This window comes from Thermobia domestica, chromosome 7 (genome assembly GCF_964235325.1).
Source record: "Thermobia domestica chromosome 7, izTheDome1.hap1.1, whole genome shotgun sequence".
Lineage (NCBI taxonomy): Eukaryota > Metazoa > Arthropoda > Insecta > Zygentoma > Lepismatidae > Thermobia > Thermobia domestica.
Window position 1 is genome coordinate 295416185 of NC_137460.1, and position 22049 is coordinate 295438233.

The 22049-nt window shown below is 38.8% G+C and overlaps 1 protein-coding gene across 1 annotated transcript in view; it reads right to left on the reverse strand.

Annotated features, from left to right (window-relative positions):
- Positions 1-567: 567 nt before the first annotated feature.
- Positions 568-22049, reverse strand: part of LOC145691074 (uncharacterized) — a 53043-nt gene continuing 31561 nt past the window's right edge. Inside the window, exon 4 of the mRNA XM_081766738.1 lies at positions 568-3753. Coding sequence (XP_081622864.1) covers positions 2997-3753 — 757 coding nt within the window. The 3' untranslated portion in view covers positions 568-2996. The remainder of the gene's footprint in view (positions 3754-22049) is intronic.

Genomic DNA, 22049 nt, shown 5'->3' on the forward strand with positions numbered 1-22049 from the left:
TGTATTCGACACACGATTAGGATAGGTGCAGGATCATCGGAGACAAGCAGATCCCACCATTGGTGGACGACCGACTCCATGTCTAAAGAATACCATTCTGCCGGTTCATCGCCGCAGACACTTTTGTCAGTTGAGATTAGTGGAATGAAAATGTAAAAGGACATCCTAAGGACGCATTATTGTAGAGACGCATCACGGAGAGAGTTCGACGCCCCTAGCAGTCCAGCAGGATTGAGTTCCAGTTGTTGGCTGTTACCAGAACATCCAGGTTCCTCCACGGCAAACCCTTCATCGTTACAGATGACCAGGACGACGCCAGCCTCGTTGGAATTATCAGGCTAGTGCTCATTCCTATTTCTTAGTTACATCCTTTCTCTTTCTCACCTGTTTCCCATAACTAGTCATTTTTCAAAATTAGAAACATTTGAATTTTATTTAAATTCAATCATAATTTAGTTGTTAAGTACCGTGTTGTGCATCAGTTCCATCCCCAATTGTTACATTATTTTATGAGTATTTTAGAGATTTATTTTAGAGATATATAGAGTATTTTAGAGATATATAAAGAGAGAGAGAGAGAGAGAGAGAGAGAGAGAGAGAGAGGAAATATTTGAGATTTACGTCCCAGGGTTACGCTGGCTAGGCTAAAGGAGACGGTGATGATGAGAAATGAAATAGTGGAATGAAGAAAGTGAGAGGAAACGGGAGAACCTCGAGGAAACTCACGTATGCGGTGTTTGTCCACCACAAAGTTCACTTGACGCGAGCTGGGATCGAACCAGGGACCCTATACAGCAGAAGTGAATGCTCTACCACTGAGCCACCCCGGCCCCTAGAGAGAAAGAGAGAGTATATGGGTAGACGTAACTCTCTTAGAAAACAAACCATACAAGGTAGACAAAAGCAACGGCACTTACCACAAGTGATAAGTAGTGACCAACACAGCATCCTAATACAAGATAGTGTTAGGAAATTAGGCAGCATTGAGAGTATTTTGGAAACGAATTATCCAAGATAGATGGCTGTCAAAAAGTATTGGGAAGATCTTAATCCAGCAATGGATTGACAATTATTGATAATGGTATGTATGCGTTTCAAATATAAATAACCCTCATCACTATACTCATGTGATCCCAGTTCTTATGTTTGATATATGTCTTATGTCTGAGCATTTGAGATTAAGAAATAAACGTTCACATCTTGTTCTAGGAGATAATATGTGTAACCCTGTAGCTGTAAGAATTTCTAAAAAAAATATAGTTAAACTAAAATTTGCTGTTCCTGGGTATAACTTTAACGGTAGAGCTGCCAACATTGCCTATCGTAGGATATAGAATAGTCTCTGTGTGTAATTAGCATCTAGTTACTGGTAGCTAGGTTTTGTAATAAATATATCTTAAAACAGTTAACGGATTAATTATTAGGCAGAGATGCGTAAATTAAAATAAGAAAGACTAAACGCTACGCGCAGTGGTGAAAAATACTCCAGTATCCAGGTGGACATTACGTTATTATTAATAACATAGCTGTTCTGTTGGCGAGTACGAGGTTCTCATAAAAGTGGAAAAGGACATTGGAAAATGGATTCTATACACATACCAGAAAAATTAAAATTGGAGGGAAATATCCAAGCTTCGTGGAGACGTTTTAAGCAAAGTTTCACTATATATATGAAGGCTGCAGGTCATAGTGCAACCTTCATGACCGTAAAGGATGATGTAAAGGTTGCTGTATTACATAACGTAATAGATGAAAAAGCAGTTGAACTTTTCAATACTTTTAACTTGACTGATGAACAACGTAACAATTACGAACAAGTACTCTAAGCATTTGAGGAATACGTCATTCCATACAAAAATGTGTGGTGGAATGTTATGTGTTTAATTCCCGCATACAAGAGGAGGGTGAAAACTTTGATTTCTTTGTGACTGACCTAAAGAAATTAGTGAAGATTTTGGTAAAGCAGGCAAATACTGTAATACGAGATCGTATTGTATTAGGTATTCGTAATAAAGAAGTACAAGGGCGCACGCTTCGGGCTGGAGAATTGACATTAGTTAAACCCATAGAAATAGGGAAAGTAGCGGAACTGTGTAAACAACAAACTGAACTATGACATTATAAAAATGAAGGCTCGATTGGAGTCGTAAAGAAAAAAGGCAGGGGCAACTAAAAGTGCAAGAGAAGTAGAAGAAACAGAATTCATTTGCGAAAATCATACAATGAACCTGAATTTACAATGGTACAGGATTATGATAATTGTAAAACAGAAAGTTACATATGATGATTCACGAAGTAATATTAACAGTGAGGTAGTTTCTGATAGAAAGGCTACAGGTAATAATGTTCCAGGTACTGACACAGTAACAATGCAAAATAATGTAAGTGACACTGACACAGGAATTCGTAGATCTAAAAGAGTGATAAGAAAACCAGTTTGGTTGAATGACTTTGTTTAAGTTTCAAAAGGGGAAGATGTAACGGTACAACTGGCAACATTGCCTATCGTAGGATATAGAATAGGCTGTGTGTGTAATCTTAATCAGCATGCAGTTAATGGTAGCTAGGTTTCTGTAATAAATATATCTTAAAACAGTTAACGTGTTAATTATTAGTTAGAGATGCCTACATTAAAATAAGAAACACTAAAGGCTATGACATAATAACTGGGTAAAATTTACTGTTACGTCTGGGTAACAAACGGTTCTGCGAACTCGAAATACTTTAACAATCGGTTCTAGCGAATCGGCTGAATAGTACCACTGTTTTTACACATCATCAACAGTTATGTTAAATTTTCCACAAGGTTGTAAGATATATATAGTATCAGCCGGAATCATCATATCAGACTGCCTAAATCAACTAAGTTTCTTCCTTGAATAAATAAACACTTCGGTCCCTCCATCCTGTCTGTCAAGATGAAAGCAATGTCTGTTCTCGTTAGCTGCAACAACCCCAATTCATCTTCCTTCTAAAACCCTCGGATAACATATGTTCTATAGATCTCCTTTGGAGTGGACTTTCGCGTGACCGTTCCTTACGGATTTGTATTTGAAACTTTTTCCACAAAACTCACAAGAATATGGTCGGAGGTTGGAGTGAATTCTTAAGTGCATCTGTAAATGAGTTTTTCTTTTGAAGCCCTTACCACAGTCTGGGCATACATGTGGTCTATCATCGGAATGCACTTTCAAATGATCCTGATATACTTTGTTCACACGGAAAGCCTTTCCACATTGACAACATAAGTACGGTTTCTCTTTAGTGTGAGTCCTTATATGTTCCACTAATTTCGATTTCATATAAAATGAAACACCACATTCGGTGCACACATGCGGTCTCTCTCCTGTGTGAATCCGGAAATGGATTTTCAACATGCACTTCTGGGAAAATGATTTACCACACACCGAACAACTAAAGGGTTTCTCGCCTGAGTGAATCCGGAAGTGTACGATCAGATTCCGTTTTTCCACAAAGAACTTTCCGCATTCGTTACACACATATGACCGTGGGGTATGAGTTCGCAGATGACTATGCATAGAGCGCTTATTGTTGAATTGCTTGCCGCATTCTTGACATGCAAATGAGATGTTTCCTATAGTGGCTGTCGTCAGTTCTTTTAAGTGCAGATGAACTGGGAAGTTGAATGGGAATTTAAACTTACACTCGCTGCACGATAAAAGTTTGCTGGATGGATCGGCCAAGAACGTTGTGGTTGAACACCTCTGCTCCAGCTGTTGCCGATAGAAATCCCTAGAAAATATAAGAGAAAGAAAAAAAATATTAAAATCTGATTGTTTCATGAATAAAAATATCTATAATGGTACAACAAACAAAATCACTTATTTTGGAATGAAATTTCTAGTTTAGCGTTTCCTCGCACATGCCCTCTAATCTAAAGAAAACGTATGATTAATGAAAGTGATGTTATTAAATAAGTAGGGGAATAAGAATGTGAGAGGAACCGGGAGAACTCAGAAAAAATCCACATTTACTCTGTGGTTGACCACAAACTTACATTGCGTGTGTTCGACAAGAGACCCCTCGCACCAGAGATGGGAACTCTACTCTCAGCAACCGTGCATTACCTTTTCCGAGAAACTACAACGGCTATAAAGAAAAGTGGCGAAGATGGCTAATTAGCGATGACTCCAAAGTCGAACCTTGAATCTGGGGATAACCTATGTATTTCCTGAAACGATTTGTCGAGCAAGTTCCAAAACAGGGTTTAATTTCTTGCCCGGAAGTGATCCCAACCTTTCATGGTTGGAAATATATATATAGAGAACAAGTTGACCTACATATCCTATATATTAAAGTATTCCGCATGACTAGTAGATAATGAATATAATAAGCACTACCCAATTATATCCTATATCAAGATAATAAACGCAAAAATGATTATTTCACTATAAGTATGTTATACTAGTAAACCTCACTATCACGCCGTAGAGTGATCGTGAGATTGGTGAGAATGGTCCCCACACCTGGAAAACAAAGGCCAAGTCCCAGCAGCACCATCTTACCAAGATCGTGGCGTGTAAGTTACACGACTCTCACACATAGCCAAGACCTAAAGCCAAGCTCTGACAGACAACATCCAGCCGGAGCTTTTTCCCTCTCATTACGCGGGCCTTGTCGTGGCTAGAAGGCTTAAACCCTGAAGGGTGACTAGTCAGGTTTATATAGCTACAAAGAAAGAGCTGTTCGGATCGAGTGAATGAGCTCAAAATTACCACCACGACTAGTTTTCTCCAATTAGTGACTCAAAATCTGTTGAAAACTTTTGTATCCTGTGACCTATCAAACAACTCGTCTAGATAAGCAGTTGTTGAATATATAATGAACGTACTGACCTGACAACGTATAGAGGTGAAATCGTGGAAAACATATAAATTGAAATACGTACACCGAATATGTCACGTCTACCCATAATAATGAGTCACATTAATGGTGATACCAAATGACTTCCTGTTAACTAGATACTATGGATATGCTCCTCAACTTTATAAGTCCACAAATAAAGGATATTGTGGACACAAATATAGGACCTAACTGAGTAGTGCGTATCATATTCTTAATCTACTAGTCATACGGAGTACTTTCATATATAGGACATATAGGTCAAGTTGTTCTATATATTTCCAACCGTGCAGAGGTGGGGTCACTTCTGAGCAAAGAACTGAAACTTGTTTTCGAAGTTATGGCACTTACTCGACAAACCCTTTCAGGAAATACATATGTTATCCCCAGATTCAAGGTTCAAGTTTGGAGTCATCCCTGGTAAGACAATTGCCAAAGATATGTCATAACAAAAAAGCTTGATTTTTCTTCTTGGGTGCTATAACGAATAGAATTTGCGCTACTAACAAACGTTAAAAGCAGAAGCTTTAAGAGGAAATGAATTAACAGTCCCCGTGCCTCTACTGGAATACCCAACTCAGCTTACTTGTAATTCACTCTATTGTACCATCCGCCGTTTGTTTTGCCCGTAGTGATCAATAACTTGTTCGTATCAACTACATACAAAAAAAGAAAGAAAAAAAAATCTTCTAAGTTAAATTGGAATAGTTTTTCATGTTTTGATTATTTTATTTATTATTTTACCCATTCCACTGATGTTTGAACAAACAAACAAACCTACTTGTTTAACCATTCTCGTCTTCCAAGCCGAGAAATCTACTAGATTATTAAATTAAAAAAAAAAAAATCAAATAATAATAATAATAGTAATACGCACAAAATGTGCGTTACAACAACTAGTTTTTAAATATGGTTTTCCAAGCACTGCTTAGTTCCAAATTTTCCTCTTTGTTCATAATTCGAATATTTGATAAGTTTTCTTGTATTAGTCTGTTGTGCAAATTTTGTTAGGGTAGTAGTTTTAGCCAGGTACTACTTAAATTAACTTTACACACTTGCCAGTGAACACCAATGATTGTCTAAACTAATTCCACACTACTTCAAACATTTAATGTATCAATATATATCTCTGGGTACATTAACATACTCTATTGCAATCACAAAGGTTCACAAATCTGTACACTTCCACAATTTTATGTTGTCTTCTTTTTACATATCCAGTTACTCTAACTGCCTCCTTTATACATACATATTCTGCCGAAGTGAATCACCAATAACATTCACAAAATGGAGTGATTTTATACAATCAACTCAGCCATTTCTGGCTCATTTCCGACATAAACACAATTACACATTATTTATCTTCCATAGTAACGCTTTTCTTTTGTTACTCCAATTTACCAACACCTTGTCCGGTATTTTTAGTGTCCAAGCATACTCATTAAACCCTAACAAAGTTCTTTCTTTCTGTGTTTTTTTTTCTTTTCTTTTTTTGTGTGTGTGTGTGTGTGTGTCTGCGTGTGTGTGTTACAGATGAAATTTATTGACCTGCATCAATGTGTATTGTGGTAATCCTGACTTGTCATCTTGCTTGAAAGTATTTTTAACGTTTCTCGTCTTTATATATATATGGCTGTCCACGTTCACAAGAATTTTACACGTTCCAGAATATCTAATTTCCTTGTGCTTTCGTTGAACGTAGTGTGTCTTATTTTAAGAGATGGCACATGGCTTACTAAAATCACACTTGCTCTAAAGAACATGTTAATAATCTGTCCTCTCAAATAGGTCAAGGGGCATAATCGTGGAACGTTAAATTGAAAGATTCCATTTTCAAAACAGGCCAATTATAATTATTGTTTCTCTGTTTTACAAAAAAAAAAAAAGTATATAAAATAAATAAATAAAATAAAATGATGATGTTGTGTTTCTGTATGACGTTCACTTTCCTTAAGACTATGGTTGCGTGAATGTGTCACTGATTGCTGAACGCGAACCCACCGGGCCCAGACGGGCAAGCTGTCAACACTCACTGACCCATCCACTACACCAATCATCTCCGGAAAGTAGAACTCAAATCGTCCCAAAATGTGAAGTTTTCTAAGCTTCCCTCATTCTCACTCGCAGTCCAGTATCCCGATCCGCAGGTCATAGCCTGCATCCCATCAAGAGATAAGGTTACAAACCACAACCCGACAGAACAAGATACTGACCCAAGAGTGAAACTGACGGTGAATGCTTCGAAAATCTAAATGTTTAGAGTAAGAGTTATAATTTGGTCCAAAAGGTAAGTTGCTTGGCATCGATACCACTGTGTGACTACATATTCCCTCCGGAATTCCAACAAACGAAGGAGTCCTATCCGCAACAGTACTGGACACTACATGACTTAAGCTACATACATTGGAAGTCGAGACCGAAGCCTGAGACCACGTCAATAAAGGATTTAAAGCCCTAGAGGCAACCTGACCACTCATGATATCCCCACAAGCGGGACTGGAATTGTTCGTGACCAACGAATGCGAATTTAAGTCAAACGGCCAGACATTCTTAGTGTGAACGTTGGTCGGCTGACAGACAGAGACTGTCACCGTTGGGACAGTACGAGTCTCCCCAACCGAAGAGACTGGTACATCCACTCGGGTGTCAGAGTCTGTTCCGTCAGAGTCAACCCCCTCACAACCAACAAAGTTACGTGACCGCTTGCGACCGACGCGACCTGGTTTACTGTGCTCCCGATCCTTCACCAAAGTTTGGATCTTAGCCTCGAGTACGTCATAAGATTTCTGGGTGCTCGACTCGAGATGCGATAGTTCTTTGGCGAGCTGATCACATCTGCGATTTTGCTTTTCTACTGACAACCGGAGATTCTCCTCGACGGTGTCTACCCGCGTTGTTATCGTATCCTGAAATTCCCCCACCGAAGTATACAAATCGCGAACTTCGTTACGGAGGTCCGATACGTCCTTGTTTACACTTTCAACCTTTTCGTTTACTATCTGCACCATTTCTGATTTCAAAGTATCGAATTTTTCATGAATAATTTGGAAATTACTTTTACACATATCGAATTTTTGGTTCATGACACAATCAACCTTTTCAAATTTTTGATCCAAAGTTAGAGTCAGAGTTCGACTGAAACGTTCTAGCATTTCCGCGAGGTCTACTACGGGTGCAGTTGAACCTGCAGTTCCCGTACTATCTCCACCATCGTGCAAACTTTTCTCTCCCGTAACGTGCGACGTGGTGTCCCGTTCCTTTCCACTTTCCTGTGGCTTTGGTAGCGATCGCACAGTCAGCTGTTTGGCCACACAAGTTTTACAAAACCAGGGCTCACTACACTTATTTAATTCTTCTACCTGTTCATCGGTTATACTATAGCACTGCGCATGCACCCATCCAGAGCAACCGTCACAATAAACACTAAAGCCCTGTATTTCTTCACTACAACATACATATTCATCCGGGCTACGGGATTCAGTACTTGACCTGCTACCAGCAGACATCTCCATTTCATATAAATTGTTTTCCCCAAGTTACACATATACAAACTCAAGAGTGACTACACATCGTTCAAGGAGTCATTTGTCACAACAGTTCCCCATTACATTACACTGCTCTTTCAATATGATTCACTTAGCACTCACGAAAGGTTGAAATAACAGATCCTGGCTGTGGAACGCCAATTTTACAAAAAAAAAAAAAAGTATATAAAATAAATAAATAAAATAAAATGATGATGTTGTGTTTCTGTATGACGTTCACTTTCCTTAAGACTATGGTTGCGTGAATGTGTCACTGATTGCTGAACGCGAACCCACCGGGCCCAGACGGGCAAGCTGTCAACACTCACTGACCCATCCACTACACCAATCATCTCCGGAAAGTAGAACTCAAATCGTCCCAAAATGTGAAGTTTTCTAAGCTTCCCTCATTCTCACTCGCAGTCCAGTATCCCGATCCGCAGGTCATAGCCTGCATCCCATCAAGAGATAAGGTTACAAACCACAACCCGACAGAACAAGATACTGACCCAAGAGTGAAACTGACGGTGAATGCTTCGAAAATCTAAATGTTTGTGTTTACTAACCCAGATAAAAAAATTCTCGAATCAAATCTAAATCGCGCAACGGGATGGAATTTCGAAAACGAAAACTAAGTGCCAAAAATGAATTTTGTTGATATTATTAACGAAGTGAAATTTCCTGGCAGGTCTGTGATTCCAACCCCGGTCACACTAAGTGAAATCAATTCTGTACACTTTCAAGACGCTATGATTTACTTTCGTTACACTGTTCACGTACTGCTTTAAACACTTTACTTCCTGAGTACTAACAATACTATTGAAGTTACTTTACTACATATATTTAAGTGATTTAGCTTTGCACTGGATAATGAAAGATTTTGTTTCGACTCGCATACTTTATTACACTAACTTCTTATATGATAAGAAATGACAGGAGAATACATATTTAAAAAAAAAAAATCGCAAAGGTTGGAAATTGAGGAAAATTCCTGACATAGCAGAATGAATAAGCTTGTTTGGATACAAACTGATTAAAATGACATTTTCTCTCCACATCTCGTGGGTAACCTTCATGTGTTTTAATTTCCATTGACTATAAACAAATCATATGTCATCACATTTTGTTACGAAATGAAAAAAAAAAAAAAAAACCTTATTACAAAACACTATACGACACACGTACTACTTTCCATGGCTGCGTGCATACTAATTTTCTCTCTTTAGTATTTTCTCTTGGTCAAGGTTGTGTAAAGTGGGACTGGCACAGAGGATTTATACCAGTGGGGTGACCTCTTGTATAAGCTCAGACCTATTCACATTTTCTTCCACAACAATAAATCATTTTCTTGACATTAAAGAAAATACCTATTAGAAAATTCAAATCAAAATTTACACTTAACCTAATCCCTAGCCTAACTATCTAAAACTAACTTAACCTAACACATAGAAAATTCACTTTGTCAAACATATTCATAGAATAGTATGCACAGCCGGTTCCAAGGACGTACAGAACATTTTTCAGTCAGCTTACCAATTCTTTAAATAAAATAAAAAGAAAAAAAAAATCTGCATAAGGTTTCAAAACTGAACTTTTGTTTTGCTAATTAAGGGAATTTCCAAAACACAAAACGGATATTTCACTGTTAAAGAGCATCTCCCATTATCAATAGCTATGCCAGCACCCTTGTTATCAATGTGAGCCGAAACTTTGTATACATTTTGTCTCATCGTATTCAAACTACAGTGAAGGTAAGCACAAACCAGAGAATGGATTAATTTAGTAATATAGCAGTACGGAAAAATAATAAATAAAAAAAAAATATATACGAGATTACATATTCAAGATATAATTTTGGGGTGAAATGTATGTACTCGAAAGTATACACATTTCATGGACTGTTGGTAACAAACGTCCACACTGAAAACTCCAAAAGAACAATCCTCTCCCCCTCCATTGAACGAGTGATTTATGTTACATCGTTGAGTTTGTATGATGTACAACTTAGGGAAAACTACGCAGCGTTTAGAACATTTTATAAGGCATCACAACACCAATAACATAACACATTTTTCAATCCGAAAGAGGTTCGAAATTTAGCAGGTTAGTGTGGCCGAAAACAACTACTTGGATTTTCTCTCCTTACACACTTATTAGTTTATTCCCTCCATGGAAAATAGAATACTAGTTCCTCTCCTACCTGATTAATCCGGGTTTGGTATATTTGACGAAATATTCTACACCACCGCCTCTTACCGAGCGGTTACTTGGTGTTTTCCAAAAAAATATTGAAGTTCTGCTTCGAATCCGGGCGATTGAGCTGCACCACCAAGATGGCTTACGTCAACCACTCACACCCTGACGTATGAGTCTTGCTCTCACAACTGTAGCTTCATCGTCCATTGAGCAAAGCAAAACACTCTTTGTATACATAGACTGTCCAAAACATCGAAGGTGTCAATTATTTAGTGTCGTAACCTTTAAATACTTCTATTTAAACCACGTTTTTTATGGACGGAGATGATCGTACGTCCATCACTTAACACCGCTTCTGGTAAAGACAAAGACAATGGGAAGAAGATCCCTAATTGGAGGTTTATCGTGACGTAACTATACGATGATAGGAGTTTCTCTCAAGATCAAAGGAGCCGAAAAATCTCAACCACAACTGTGATTGCGGAAGATCCAATCACAGATAATTTAGATTAAACAAAGGGATGCTTCAAGAAGCTACTATGGCTGACTTTACAAATGAAAATTTTCAATAAGATTTTTGAAATAAAAAATTGTGAATTCTTTTGAAGATCCCCTAAGCCAAAATATGAATGAAAATTGATTGGAAAGGATTAAAAACGACCAGAAATTACCTTATTTCCTAAAATAATATTATATTTTAGCTAAATATACAAATAATTATTCAATGTAAATATATTACCATATATTTCCCTCTAAATATACTAAAATCAGTAGTTCAAGGAACTTAACGCAAATTTTGCGGTCTACTTCAAATCAAGTCATTGATTAATTATATATTAAAAATAAAATTTTAATAAATATTAAATTCATATATACACTGGTTGCCCAAAACTTCCGGGCCATGTTGCATTATACGATGTATAAGGTAACATCCTCCGGGAGCTTCGAAAAAAAAAAAAAATCTAACTTAGAAGTCCTAAGTTAAGCTCCTTTTTTTTCTCTCTTTTTTTTTTTTAACCTAACATTTTAATCATAAAATACACTAATGCAATGCAATCAATATAAGAAATGTTTTGAAGATTTTCCAGAGATCTTAAACCTAACAAAGAATTTATAACTACTCTATACGAAAAAGGAAAATTGGACACAAAATAGACACAAAACAAACAAAAATTACCTTAATCTAAATTTAACCTACGATTCTCTTTCTTTTTTTTTCTCGACTATGTTTTGTTTCTGTTCAACCTCCCAACAGCTCTCTCCTCTTTTCTTCAGAGCATCGAAATAATTTGAGGTTGTCGAAACTCTGAGTACCAATATTCTCTCCTTTTAAACTTTGTAATCTCGCTGAATTTCTAGTTATAGCGGAAACAATGTATGGTCCCACATAGGTTTCCATAAACTTGGCAAATATCTTCTTTGGTATGGATGACACGTGATGAGTTTTAACCATTACCAATGAGCCTTCTGTAATGGTATCCTGATGTTTCTGCTGTTTACGTTCTTTCTTGGGTACCATTGCTGGACTAGATATGACGAGTTTCTTGTCTTCACTGACAGGAAGTGACTCTTTTGGCCAGATAAAGTTCTCCTTGAAGCTCTTGGACGCAGAGTAGCATAGGAAACGCTCTGCCGGTGTGCATCCAAGTGCATCACACCAGGAATGGTTACACAAATCTTGGGCGGCTTTTAGAAAGGTACTCCATTTGGATTGATTCTCGCTGCAATAAAGGCGGAGAATGCGGTGGAGGTCACGATGTCTGCGTTCGATAATGCCATGGGAGGAAGGATGGTATGGCGTGGTAAGTATGTGCTTGATTCGATGTTTTTGACAAAATTCTCGCCAGACGCGCGACAAGAATTGCGGACCTTGGTCACTCACCAAATACTTAGGATAAGGTAGTTGATAGTAATATCTTTTCTCGAGGACAGCCACAATCTCCCTCGTGTGAGCCGTCCTAAGGGGGAAGAAACACACGAAGCGACTGTAGACGTCCAAGACAGACAAGATATACTTATAACCCTGACTCCTTGGAAGGGGCCCGACCAGGTCGAGGCATTGTTTCTCGAAGGAAGCAGAGGCCTCAACATGGCAGGGTTCCTTTCTGATCACCCTGTACGAGTACTTAGTTCGTGCACAAGGAAGGCATTCTTGAATATACTTAGTAAAAGTCGCACGCATACCTTTCCAGTGAAACATGGCCTTAGCGAACGACAAACATCGCTTCACACCAAAATGGCCTTTGTTGTGAATTGCCGAAACCATATTTTCCACCAAGCTGGCAGGAATGACCAGCAGCCAAACAGAATTTTGAGAATTTCTAATATAAACTAAATGATTCTCCACACGTATCCTGTCATTGTCTCGAGAATCCCTCCAAATGGCGTGTAGCTTTCTACAATACGGATCTTTCCGCTGTTCTCGCCTCAGTTCCGCGACATCCAAGAGGTCAGCGTCCTCCGCGGTCAAAAAATTTATAAAATGATCCTCTTCTGCCTCAGGAATTTCTGGAGGATAACGGCTCAATAGGTCAGCGATTTCATTGTCGGAGCCCTTGATGTGAACAAATTGCAAATCGAAACGTTGCAGTTTGAGCAGAAGACGAGTAGTTCGAGCATCGAGATTTCTCAAACTGAAAGCATACGTGACTGCAGCATTGTCACAATGGACCGTAGTCCGTCGACCCAAAATGAAGTAGGAGAACTTCTCGCAAAGGAAAAGAACAGCTGCCAACTCCAACTGGAAAACTGACAAGGAGGCCTCATGCGGTTTTATTCGCCGACTCGCGTACGCAATAACCTCCGGGTCATCCTGTCCCGGGGGAAATTGTGCCACGTAGCCAGCCAATGACTCCGCAGAGGCATCACTGAACAGATGAAAATCCAAATTGAAATCAGGTTGAGCAAGAGCAGGAGGACTACTTAGAAGTTCTTTTAGATGATCGAACTTTTCTAATAACTCCGAAGAGTATTCTATCTTCCGGTCCTTCTTAAGAAGATCGTAAAACGGAGCAGTTAAACCTGCGAAGTTTGGAAAATGTCGCTTTCGCCATCCCACGAGACCAAGAAATCTCCGTAGAGCCTTCTTAGTTCGCGGAAGGGGAAAGTGACGGATGGCCTCATTACTTTTAGGATTTATTTTTACAGAAGATCCTGAAACAAGATGACCAAGAAAAGGAATTTCGAATTTGAAGAAATTGCATTTCCGAAAATTGAGAGAAAGGTTAGCCGAACGAAGAGTGTTGAAGACCTTTTCTAAATGCTGGAAATGTTCGTGTATGGAAGATGAAAAACAAAGTACGTCGTCCAGGTAAACTATAAGAAAATTTTTGAAGGTTTCTAATCCAAAAAAAGTGTGCATGACAGACTGGAAAACCGCTGGTGATGATTTCAAACCCATTGTTAAACGAGTCATTTGATACTGACGTCCTTTGTAAACAAAACTGACATATTTGTAAGAGTCTGGATGGATCGGGACACTATGATATGATTGCGTACAGTCCAACGAGGTGAAGATGGTTGCACCACTGACTCGCGCGATTAGATCGGAGATCGGTTCGACCTGAATCTTTGGTGCAATCACACGCTCATTGATACCACGCAAATCAATCACGGGCCTTAGCTCTCCAGACGCCTTACGCACAATATGTACAGGGCATCTGTAAGGTGAAGGACCTTCAACGATAATCCCAAGTTTTACCCACTTATCTAAGACCTCCTCAAACTCTTTTTGAAGATGAATGGGTACAGGATACAACTTTCCTACCACCGGGAGGTCGTCGGAAAGCTGTATTCTATACGGCTCGACCTTAATGACACGAGGATTCTCTGTGAAGAGACACCTGAATCGAACTAATAAGGAAAATAACCTCTCCTGAGAATCCGAATCGAGATCGGTTCTCTGAGAAACAAAGTCCCGAAGTTCCTCCTTCGTAACCGAGGGTTGAAATAAAGAGTCGTCCTCTTTATCTGAAGTTAATTCTGCGACAGTAACCTGGCAACAATGCTGCTGTTCCATGTCAATAGAAATGATCTGTCCCGAGTCTGATTGAAGCAAAATTTCTTTAGACTTACAATTTAAAGAAAGGTTATACCGAACAAAAAATGGGAATCCTAAAATACAATGTGCTTTTAATTTCTGGACAACATAGACTGGGACTTCAAACACACAACCTTGGATAGTGAAGTTTAAGATCTGGAAACCTTTAACTTGGAATGATTCGTCTCCTGCAAAACCTTTTAAAGAGATATTAGTTTTCGGTCGAAGTTTGGCAGAAGGATAGATCTCTTTTATTCGCCTCCAAGCATCTCCCGAGAGCAAATTCGTATCCGCTCCAGAATCTAGGATACAGACCAAAGATAACTCTCCTACCGAACAAGTTAGAGTGGGTGAGGGATAGGATAAAAGAACACCTTTTTCCGCACTGGAGTCACACTCCCTCTCGTCTATCACGAAACGAACCGAGAACAGAGGCGTGCTCGATTTGTTTCCCCGAATTCCGGAAGTTACCAAAACATCTAATTTTGAATTTTGAGGTTCGAAATTAACTTCTGGACAGGTTGATGCCAAACAAAGATTTTGATGTTCCGTTACCGAACCTTCTTCCTTTTGGGGAGTCGAGGAATTCATATCGCAGTCCACAGTCTCCCCTAATGAGGGCTGCGACATGCATTTCCCGAACTATTCCCATTCGCTTCAGATGACTGCGCCATCGGCGGCATGAACGTCGTATACGGTGAAGGCCAACCAGTGGACATAGCCATGTTCACCGCTGGGGAAGGAGTGGATGTGGGAGCTGCCACTCCTCCTCCAGGAGGCAAATTCGGCATGTACCCCGGATAGGCTTGCGCTCCCGGTATATGGTTCGAACTCGGCGCGCACTGTTGGGATGCACCTCGATGACATCCAAAGTTCATTGCTCCCGACTGGTAGTTAGGGTTGGAAACATATGGAGCATTCTGGTTTCCGTTCCCCCAGTTTTGCCTTCGGTTGTTGAACCAGGGTCTTCTGGCCTGAAAATTTCTTCTGCGACCTCGGTTCCCCAAGAATCGATTGCCATTTCCATTTCCCTTGGCATCACCATTCTTCTTTCCTTCGTCCTCCTCCGTCTGCGACGAAGTGTCTTTAGTCTGTTGTGACTTTCCGTTCTTTTCCGTCTTTTTCCCTATCTTGGCCTGCCGAATGTGCAGACGCTTGAATTTCTTATCTGTCACTGGTTCCACAGGTTCCGGATGACCTTCTATTTCGGCTATCTTAACAATCAGATGTTGAATATTCTTGGGCTCCACGGCTCGCAACAACTTAGCATCTCCAGCCGGCAGACAATCTAGAACTATTTCAATGAGTTCCGTCTCGTCTGGATGTTGTGCCACAGCATAATATTCAGCTATGACCTTCCAGGCAAAGTCAGTTAGCCGGTTATACTTGGACCGGTCAAATTTCATTCCTTGGATGAATTTCTTCTGCAGGCGTTCCATCCTGGCCGAGAAATAGTGCTCCTTAAATAGACGCACAAAGTCCGCATAACTGCTGATGTCTTTGCAGACCGTTTGGTACCAAGTCTTGGCCCCAGCCGACAAACAACACGGTACCAAAACCATGCGTTCGTATTCCGACGCAGAGATTATCTTAAACGCCTGTTCTAAGTTTTCAAGAAAAGACCTGGCCAAACCATATTCTCCTGCGAAGTTTGGTAAGTGATTTAGCTCCGACAGCCTTAAATTTAACGCTCTATTCCCAGAACATCCCTCATATCTGCCGGGATTCAGGGGAGAGTTGCAGCCAATCACAGGGCTCTTTGCATTATTATAATTTTGTCCAAAATTCGAGTAAGAGTTATAATTTGGTCCAAAAGGTAAGTTGCTTGGCATCGATACCACTGTGTGACTACATATTCCCTCCGGAATTCCAACAAACGAAGGAGTCCTATCCGCAACAGTACTGGACACTACATGACTTAAGCTACATACATTGGAAGTCGAGACCGAAGCCTGAGACCACGTCAATAAAGGATTTAAAGCCCTAGAGGCAACCTGACCACTCATGATATCCCCACAAGCGGGACTGGAATTGTTCGTGACCAACGAATGCGAATTTAAGTCAAACGGCCAGACATTCTTAGTGTGAACGTTGGTCGGCTGACAGACAGAGACTGTCACCGTTGGGACAGTACGAGTCTCCCCAACCGAAGAGACTGGTACATCCACTCGGGTGTCAGAGTCTGTTCCGTCAGAGTCAACCCCCTCACAACCAACAAAGTTACGTGACCGCTTGCGACCGACGCGACCTGGTTTACTGTGCTCCCGATCCTTCACCAAAGTTTGGATCTTAGCCTCGAGTACGTCATAAGATTTCTGGGTGCTCGACTCGAGATGCGATAGTTCTTTGGCGAGCTGATCACATCTGCGATTTTGCTTTTCTACTGACAACCGGAGATTCTCCTCGACGGTGTCTACCCGCGTTGTTATCGTATCCTGAAATTCCCCCACCGAAGTATACAAATCGCGAACTTCGTTACGGAGGTCCGATACGTCCTTGTTTACACTTTCAACCTTTTCGTTTACTATCTGCACCATTTCTGATTTCAAAGTATCGAATTTTTCATGAATAATTTGGAAATTACTTTTACACATATCGAATTTTTGGTTCATGACACAATCAACCTTTTCAAATTTTTGATCCAAAGTTAGAGTCAGAGTTCGACTGAAACGTTCTAGCATTTCCGCGAGGTCTACTACGGGTGCAGTTGAACCTGCAGTTCCCGTACTATCTCCACCATCGTGCAAACTTTTCTCTCCCGTAACGTGCGACGTGGTGTCCCGTTCCTTTCCACTTTCCTGTGGCTTTGGTAGCGATCGCACAGTCAGCTGTTTGGCCACACAAGTTTTACAAAACCAGGGCTCACTACACTTATTTAATTCTTCTACCTGTTCATCGGTTATACTATAGCACTGCGCATGCACCCATCCAGAGCAACCGTCACAATAAACACTAAAGCCCTGTATTTCTTCACTACAACATACATATTCATCCGGGCTACGGGATTCAGTACTTGACCTGCTACCAGCAGACATCTCCATTTCATATAAATTGTTTTCCCCAAGTTACACATATACAAACTCAAGAGTGACTACACATCGTTCAAGGAGTCATTTGTCACAACAGTTCCCCATTACATTACACTGCTCTTTCAATATGATTCACTTAGCACTCACGAAAGGTTGAAATAACAGATCCTGGCTGTGGAACGCCAATTTTACAAAAAAAAAAAAAAAAGTATATAAAATAAATAAATAAAATAAAATGATGATGTTGTGTTTCTGTATGACGTTCACTTTCCTTAAGACTATGGTTGCGTGAATGTGTCACTGATTGCTGAACGCGAACCCACCGGGCCCAGACGGGCAAGCTGTCAACACTCACTGACCCATCCACTACACCAATCATCTCCGGAAAGTAGAACTCAAATCGTCCCAAAATGTGAAGTTTTCTAAGCTTCCCTCATTCTCACTCGCAGTCCAGTATCCCGATCCGCAGGTCATAGCCTGCATCCCATCAAGAGATAAGGTTACAAACCACAACCCGACAGAACAAGATACTGACCCAAGAGTGAAACTGACGGTGAATGCTTCGAAAATCTAAATGTTTGTGTTTACTAACCCAGATAAAAAAATTCTCGAATCAAATCTAAATCGCGCAACGGGATGGAATTTCGAAAACGAAAACTAAGTGCCAAAAATGAATTTTGTTGATATTATTAACGAAGTGAAATTTCCTGGCAGGTCTGTGATTCCAACCCCGGTCACACTAAGTGAAATCAATTCTGTACACTTTCAAGACGCTATGATTTACTTTCGTTACACTGTTCACGTACTGCTTTAAACACTTTACTTCCTGAGTACTAACAATACTATTGAAGTTACTTTACTACATATATTTAAGTGATTTAGCTTTGCACTGGATAATGAAAGATTTTGTTTCGACTCGCATACTTTATTACACTAACTTCTTATATGATAAGAAATGACAGGAGAATACATATTTAAAAAAAAAAATCGCAAAGGTTGGAAATTGAGGAAAATTCCTGACATAGCAGAATGAATAAGCTTGTTTGGATACAAACTGATTAAAATGACATTTTCTCTCCACATCTCGTGGGTAACCTTCATGTGTTTTAATTTCCATTGACTATAAACAAATCATATGTCATCACATTTTGTTACGAAATGAAAAAAAAAAAAAAACCTTATTACAAAACACTATACGACACACGTACTACTTTCCATGGCTGCGTGCATACTAATTTTCTCTCTTTAGTATTTTCTCTTGGTCAAGGTTGTGTAAAGTGGGACTGGCACAGAGGATTTATACCAGTGGGGTGACCTCTTGTATAAGCTCAGACCTATTCACATTTTCTTCCACAACAATAAATCATTTTCTTGACATTAAAGAAAATACCTATTAGAAAATTCAAATCAAAATTTACACTTAACCTAATCCCTAGCCTAACTATCTAAAACTAACTTAACCTAACACATAGAAAATTCACTTTGTCAAACATATTCATAGAATAGTATGCACAGCCGGTTCCAAGGACGTACAGAACATTTTTCAGTCAGCTTACCAATTCTTTAAATAAAATAAAAAGGAAAAAAAAAATCTGCATAAGGTTTCAAAACTGAACTTTTGTTTTGCTAATTAAGGGAATTTCCAAAACACAAAACGGATATTTCACTGTTAAAGAGCATCTCCCATTATCAATAGCTATGCCAGCACCCTTGTTATCAATGTGAGCCGAAACTTTGTATACATTTTGTCTCATCGTATTCAAACTACAGTGAAGGTAAGCACAAACCAGAGAATGGATTAATTTAGTAATATAGCAGTACGGAAAAATAATAAATAAAAAAAAAAATATATACGAGATTACATATTCAAGATATAATTTTGGGGTGAAATGTATGTACTCGAAAGTATACACATTTCATGGACTGTTGGTAACAAACGTCCACACTGAAAACTCCAAAAGAACAATCCTCTCCCCCTCCATTGAACGAGTGATTTATGTTACATCGTTGAGTTTGTATGATGTACAACTTAGGGAAAACTACGCAGCGTTTAGAACATTTTATAAGGCATCACAACACCAATAACATAACACATTTTTCAATCCGAAAGAGGTTCGAAATTTAGCAGGTTAGTGTGGCCGAAAACAACTACTTGGATTTTCTCTCCTTACATACTTATTAGTTTATTCCCTCCATGGAAAATAGAATACTAGTTCCTCTCCTACCTGATTAATCCGGGTTTGGTATATTTGACGAAATATTCTACACCACCGCCTCTTACCGAGCGGTTACTTGGTGTTTTCCAAAAAAATATTGAAGTTCTGCTTCGAATCCGGGCGATTGAGCTGCACCACCAAGATGGCTTACGTCAACCACTCACACCCTGACGTATGAGTCTTGCTCTCACAACTGTAGCTTCATCGTCCATTGAGCAAAGCAAAACACTCTTTGTATACATAGACTGTCCAAAACATCGAAGGTGTCAATTATTTAGTGTCGTAACCTTTAAATACTTCTATTTAAACCACGTTTTTTATGGACGGAGATGATCGTACGTCCATCACTTAACACCGCTTCTGGTAAAGACAAAGACAATGGGAAGAAGATCCCTAATTGGAGGTTTATCGTGACGTAACTATACGATGATAGGAGTTTCTCTCAAGATCAAAGGAGCCGAAAAATCTCAACCACAACTGTGATTGCGGAAGATCCAATCACAGATAATTTAGATTAAACAAAGGGATGCTTCAAGAAGCTACTATGGCTGACTTTACAAATGAAAATTTTCAATAAGATTTTTGAAATAAAAAATTGTGAATTCTTTTGAAGATCCCCTAAGCCAAAATATGAATGAAAATTGATTGGAAAGGATTAAAAACGACCAGAAATTACCTTATTTCCTAAAATAATATTATATTTTAGCTAAATATACAAATAATTATTCAATGTAAATATATTACCATATATTTCCCTCTAAATATACTAAAATCAGTAGTTCAAGGAACTTAACGCAAATTTTGCGGTCTACTTCAAATCAAGTCATTGATTAATTATATATTAAAAATAAAATTTTAATAAATATTAAATTCATATATACACTGGTTGCCCAAAACTTCCGGGCCATGTTGCATTATACGATGTATAAGGTAACATCTGTATAATAATGCACTATATAATAATTTCACTACCCGAATTACCGGAATTTAAATCTAAACAAGCGGCGCAAAACTGGAGTTCGTGTGTTGTTGCCGCAACACAGTGCTGAATAGGTTACGAAGAGTCTCAAGTTGTAGGAATGCTACCTTGCGGGTGAAAGGTGCAAGTTTGTGGTCAGTTTTGATGAGGCATATGTCTATCTGTGTGACAACATTGTCTGAGCAATAGACTGAAATAGTGATATCGTCATTTCCTTTACGTTATCGTGGTGATCGTCATGTTTTTTTCTACACAAATGCATGATGCTAATGGCGCTAAAGGAGCTTATTTCTAAAAACTCCATATCCCTAAGTAATAAGGTAGAAATCGAATAGTTAATGTGAGCACTATTATCATGTAATCCACCATAAGAAGCAATTATACGCAATATAAACTCCCTAAGGTGTAGTCTGACAAACTGTCGCCACAGAGAAAGCTGTAAAAATATAGGACTTAAAAAAAAGAAAAAGTCTTTTAGAATAATGTTAATTGTATTGGGGCATTTACACTTCTAATGTGTACTCTTTATAATGCGAGTGCACAATATTATTTCTAAGTATACAACATTACAAAAGAAAGAAAACGATAGCCTTTAGAAAGGGATGCAAATAAGGAACACAATTTTATTAGCCCAAGAGAAAAGCTACAAGTCCACATCCCGCAATAGAAATCATTTACTTATCTTCGGTATGGTATTAAATACTCGCCTGCACCGAAGAACCACTCGCCCCGGGCGAATGCTTATCTGCATCCCTGCTTTAGAAATATTCAATCCATACCATCAGTGGATACAGGTAACATCTTTTCTTATATTCTCTATCAACTTTTTTTTTTAAAGCATTTATAAAAGTACAATAATTACACATACAATTATAAATGGCTCAGTATATATTTTAAAAACTATTAAACAATAATCCTGTTCAAATTTGCAATAGTATATCTATATCATACTCATATTATTGAATCAAAAATTTTCCGGAATTATTCAAAGTTAATATGTGATTATGAACAACGTGAGGACACTTTGATTTAACCTGAAAATGTAGAAATTCTCAAAATATATGATATCAGAGGGAAAATTTCACAAGACATGTGAACTCATTTATTTGAGTTTCAATGCTTGTCATGCTCGTAACAGTATTTAACATATTTCTTTTCTAATTACCTTTTCTACCTTTTTTGTCAGTTTCATTGATTAGAAAT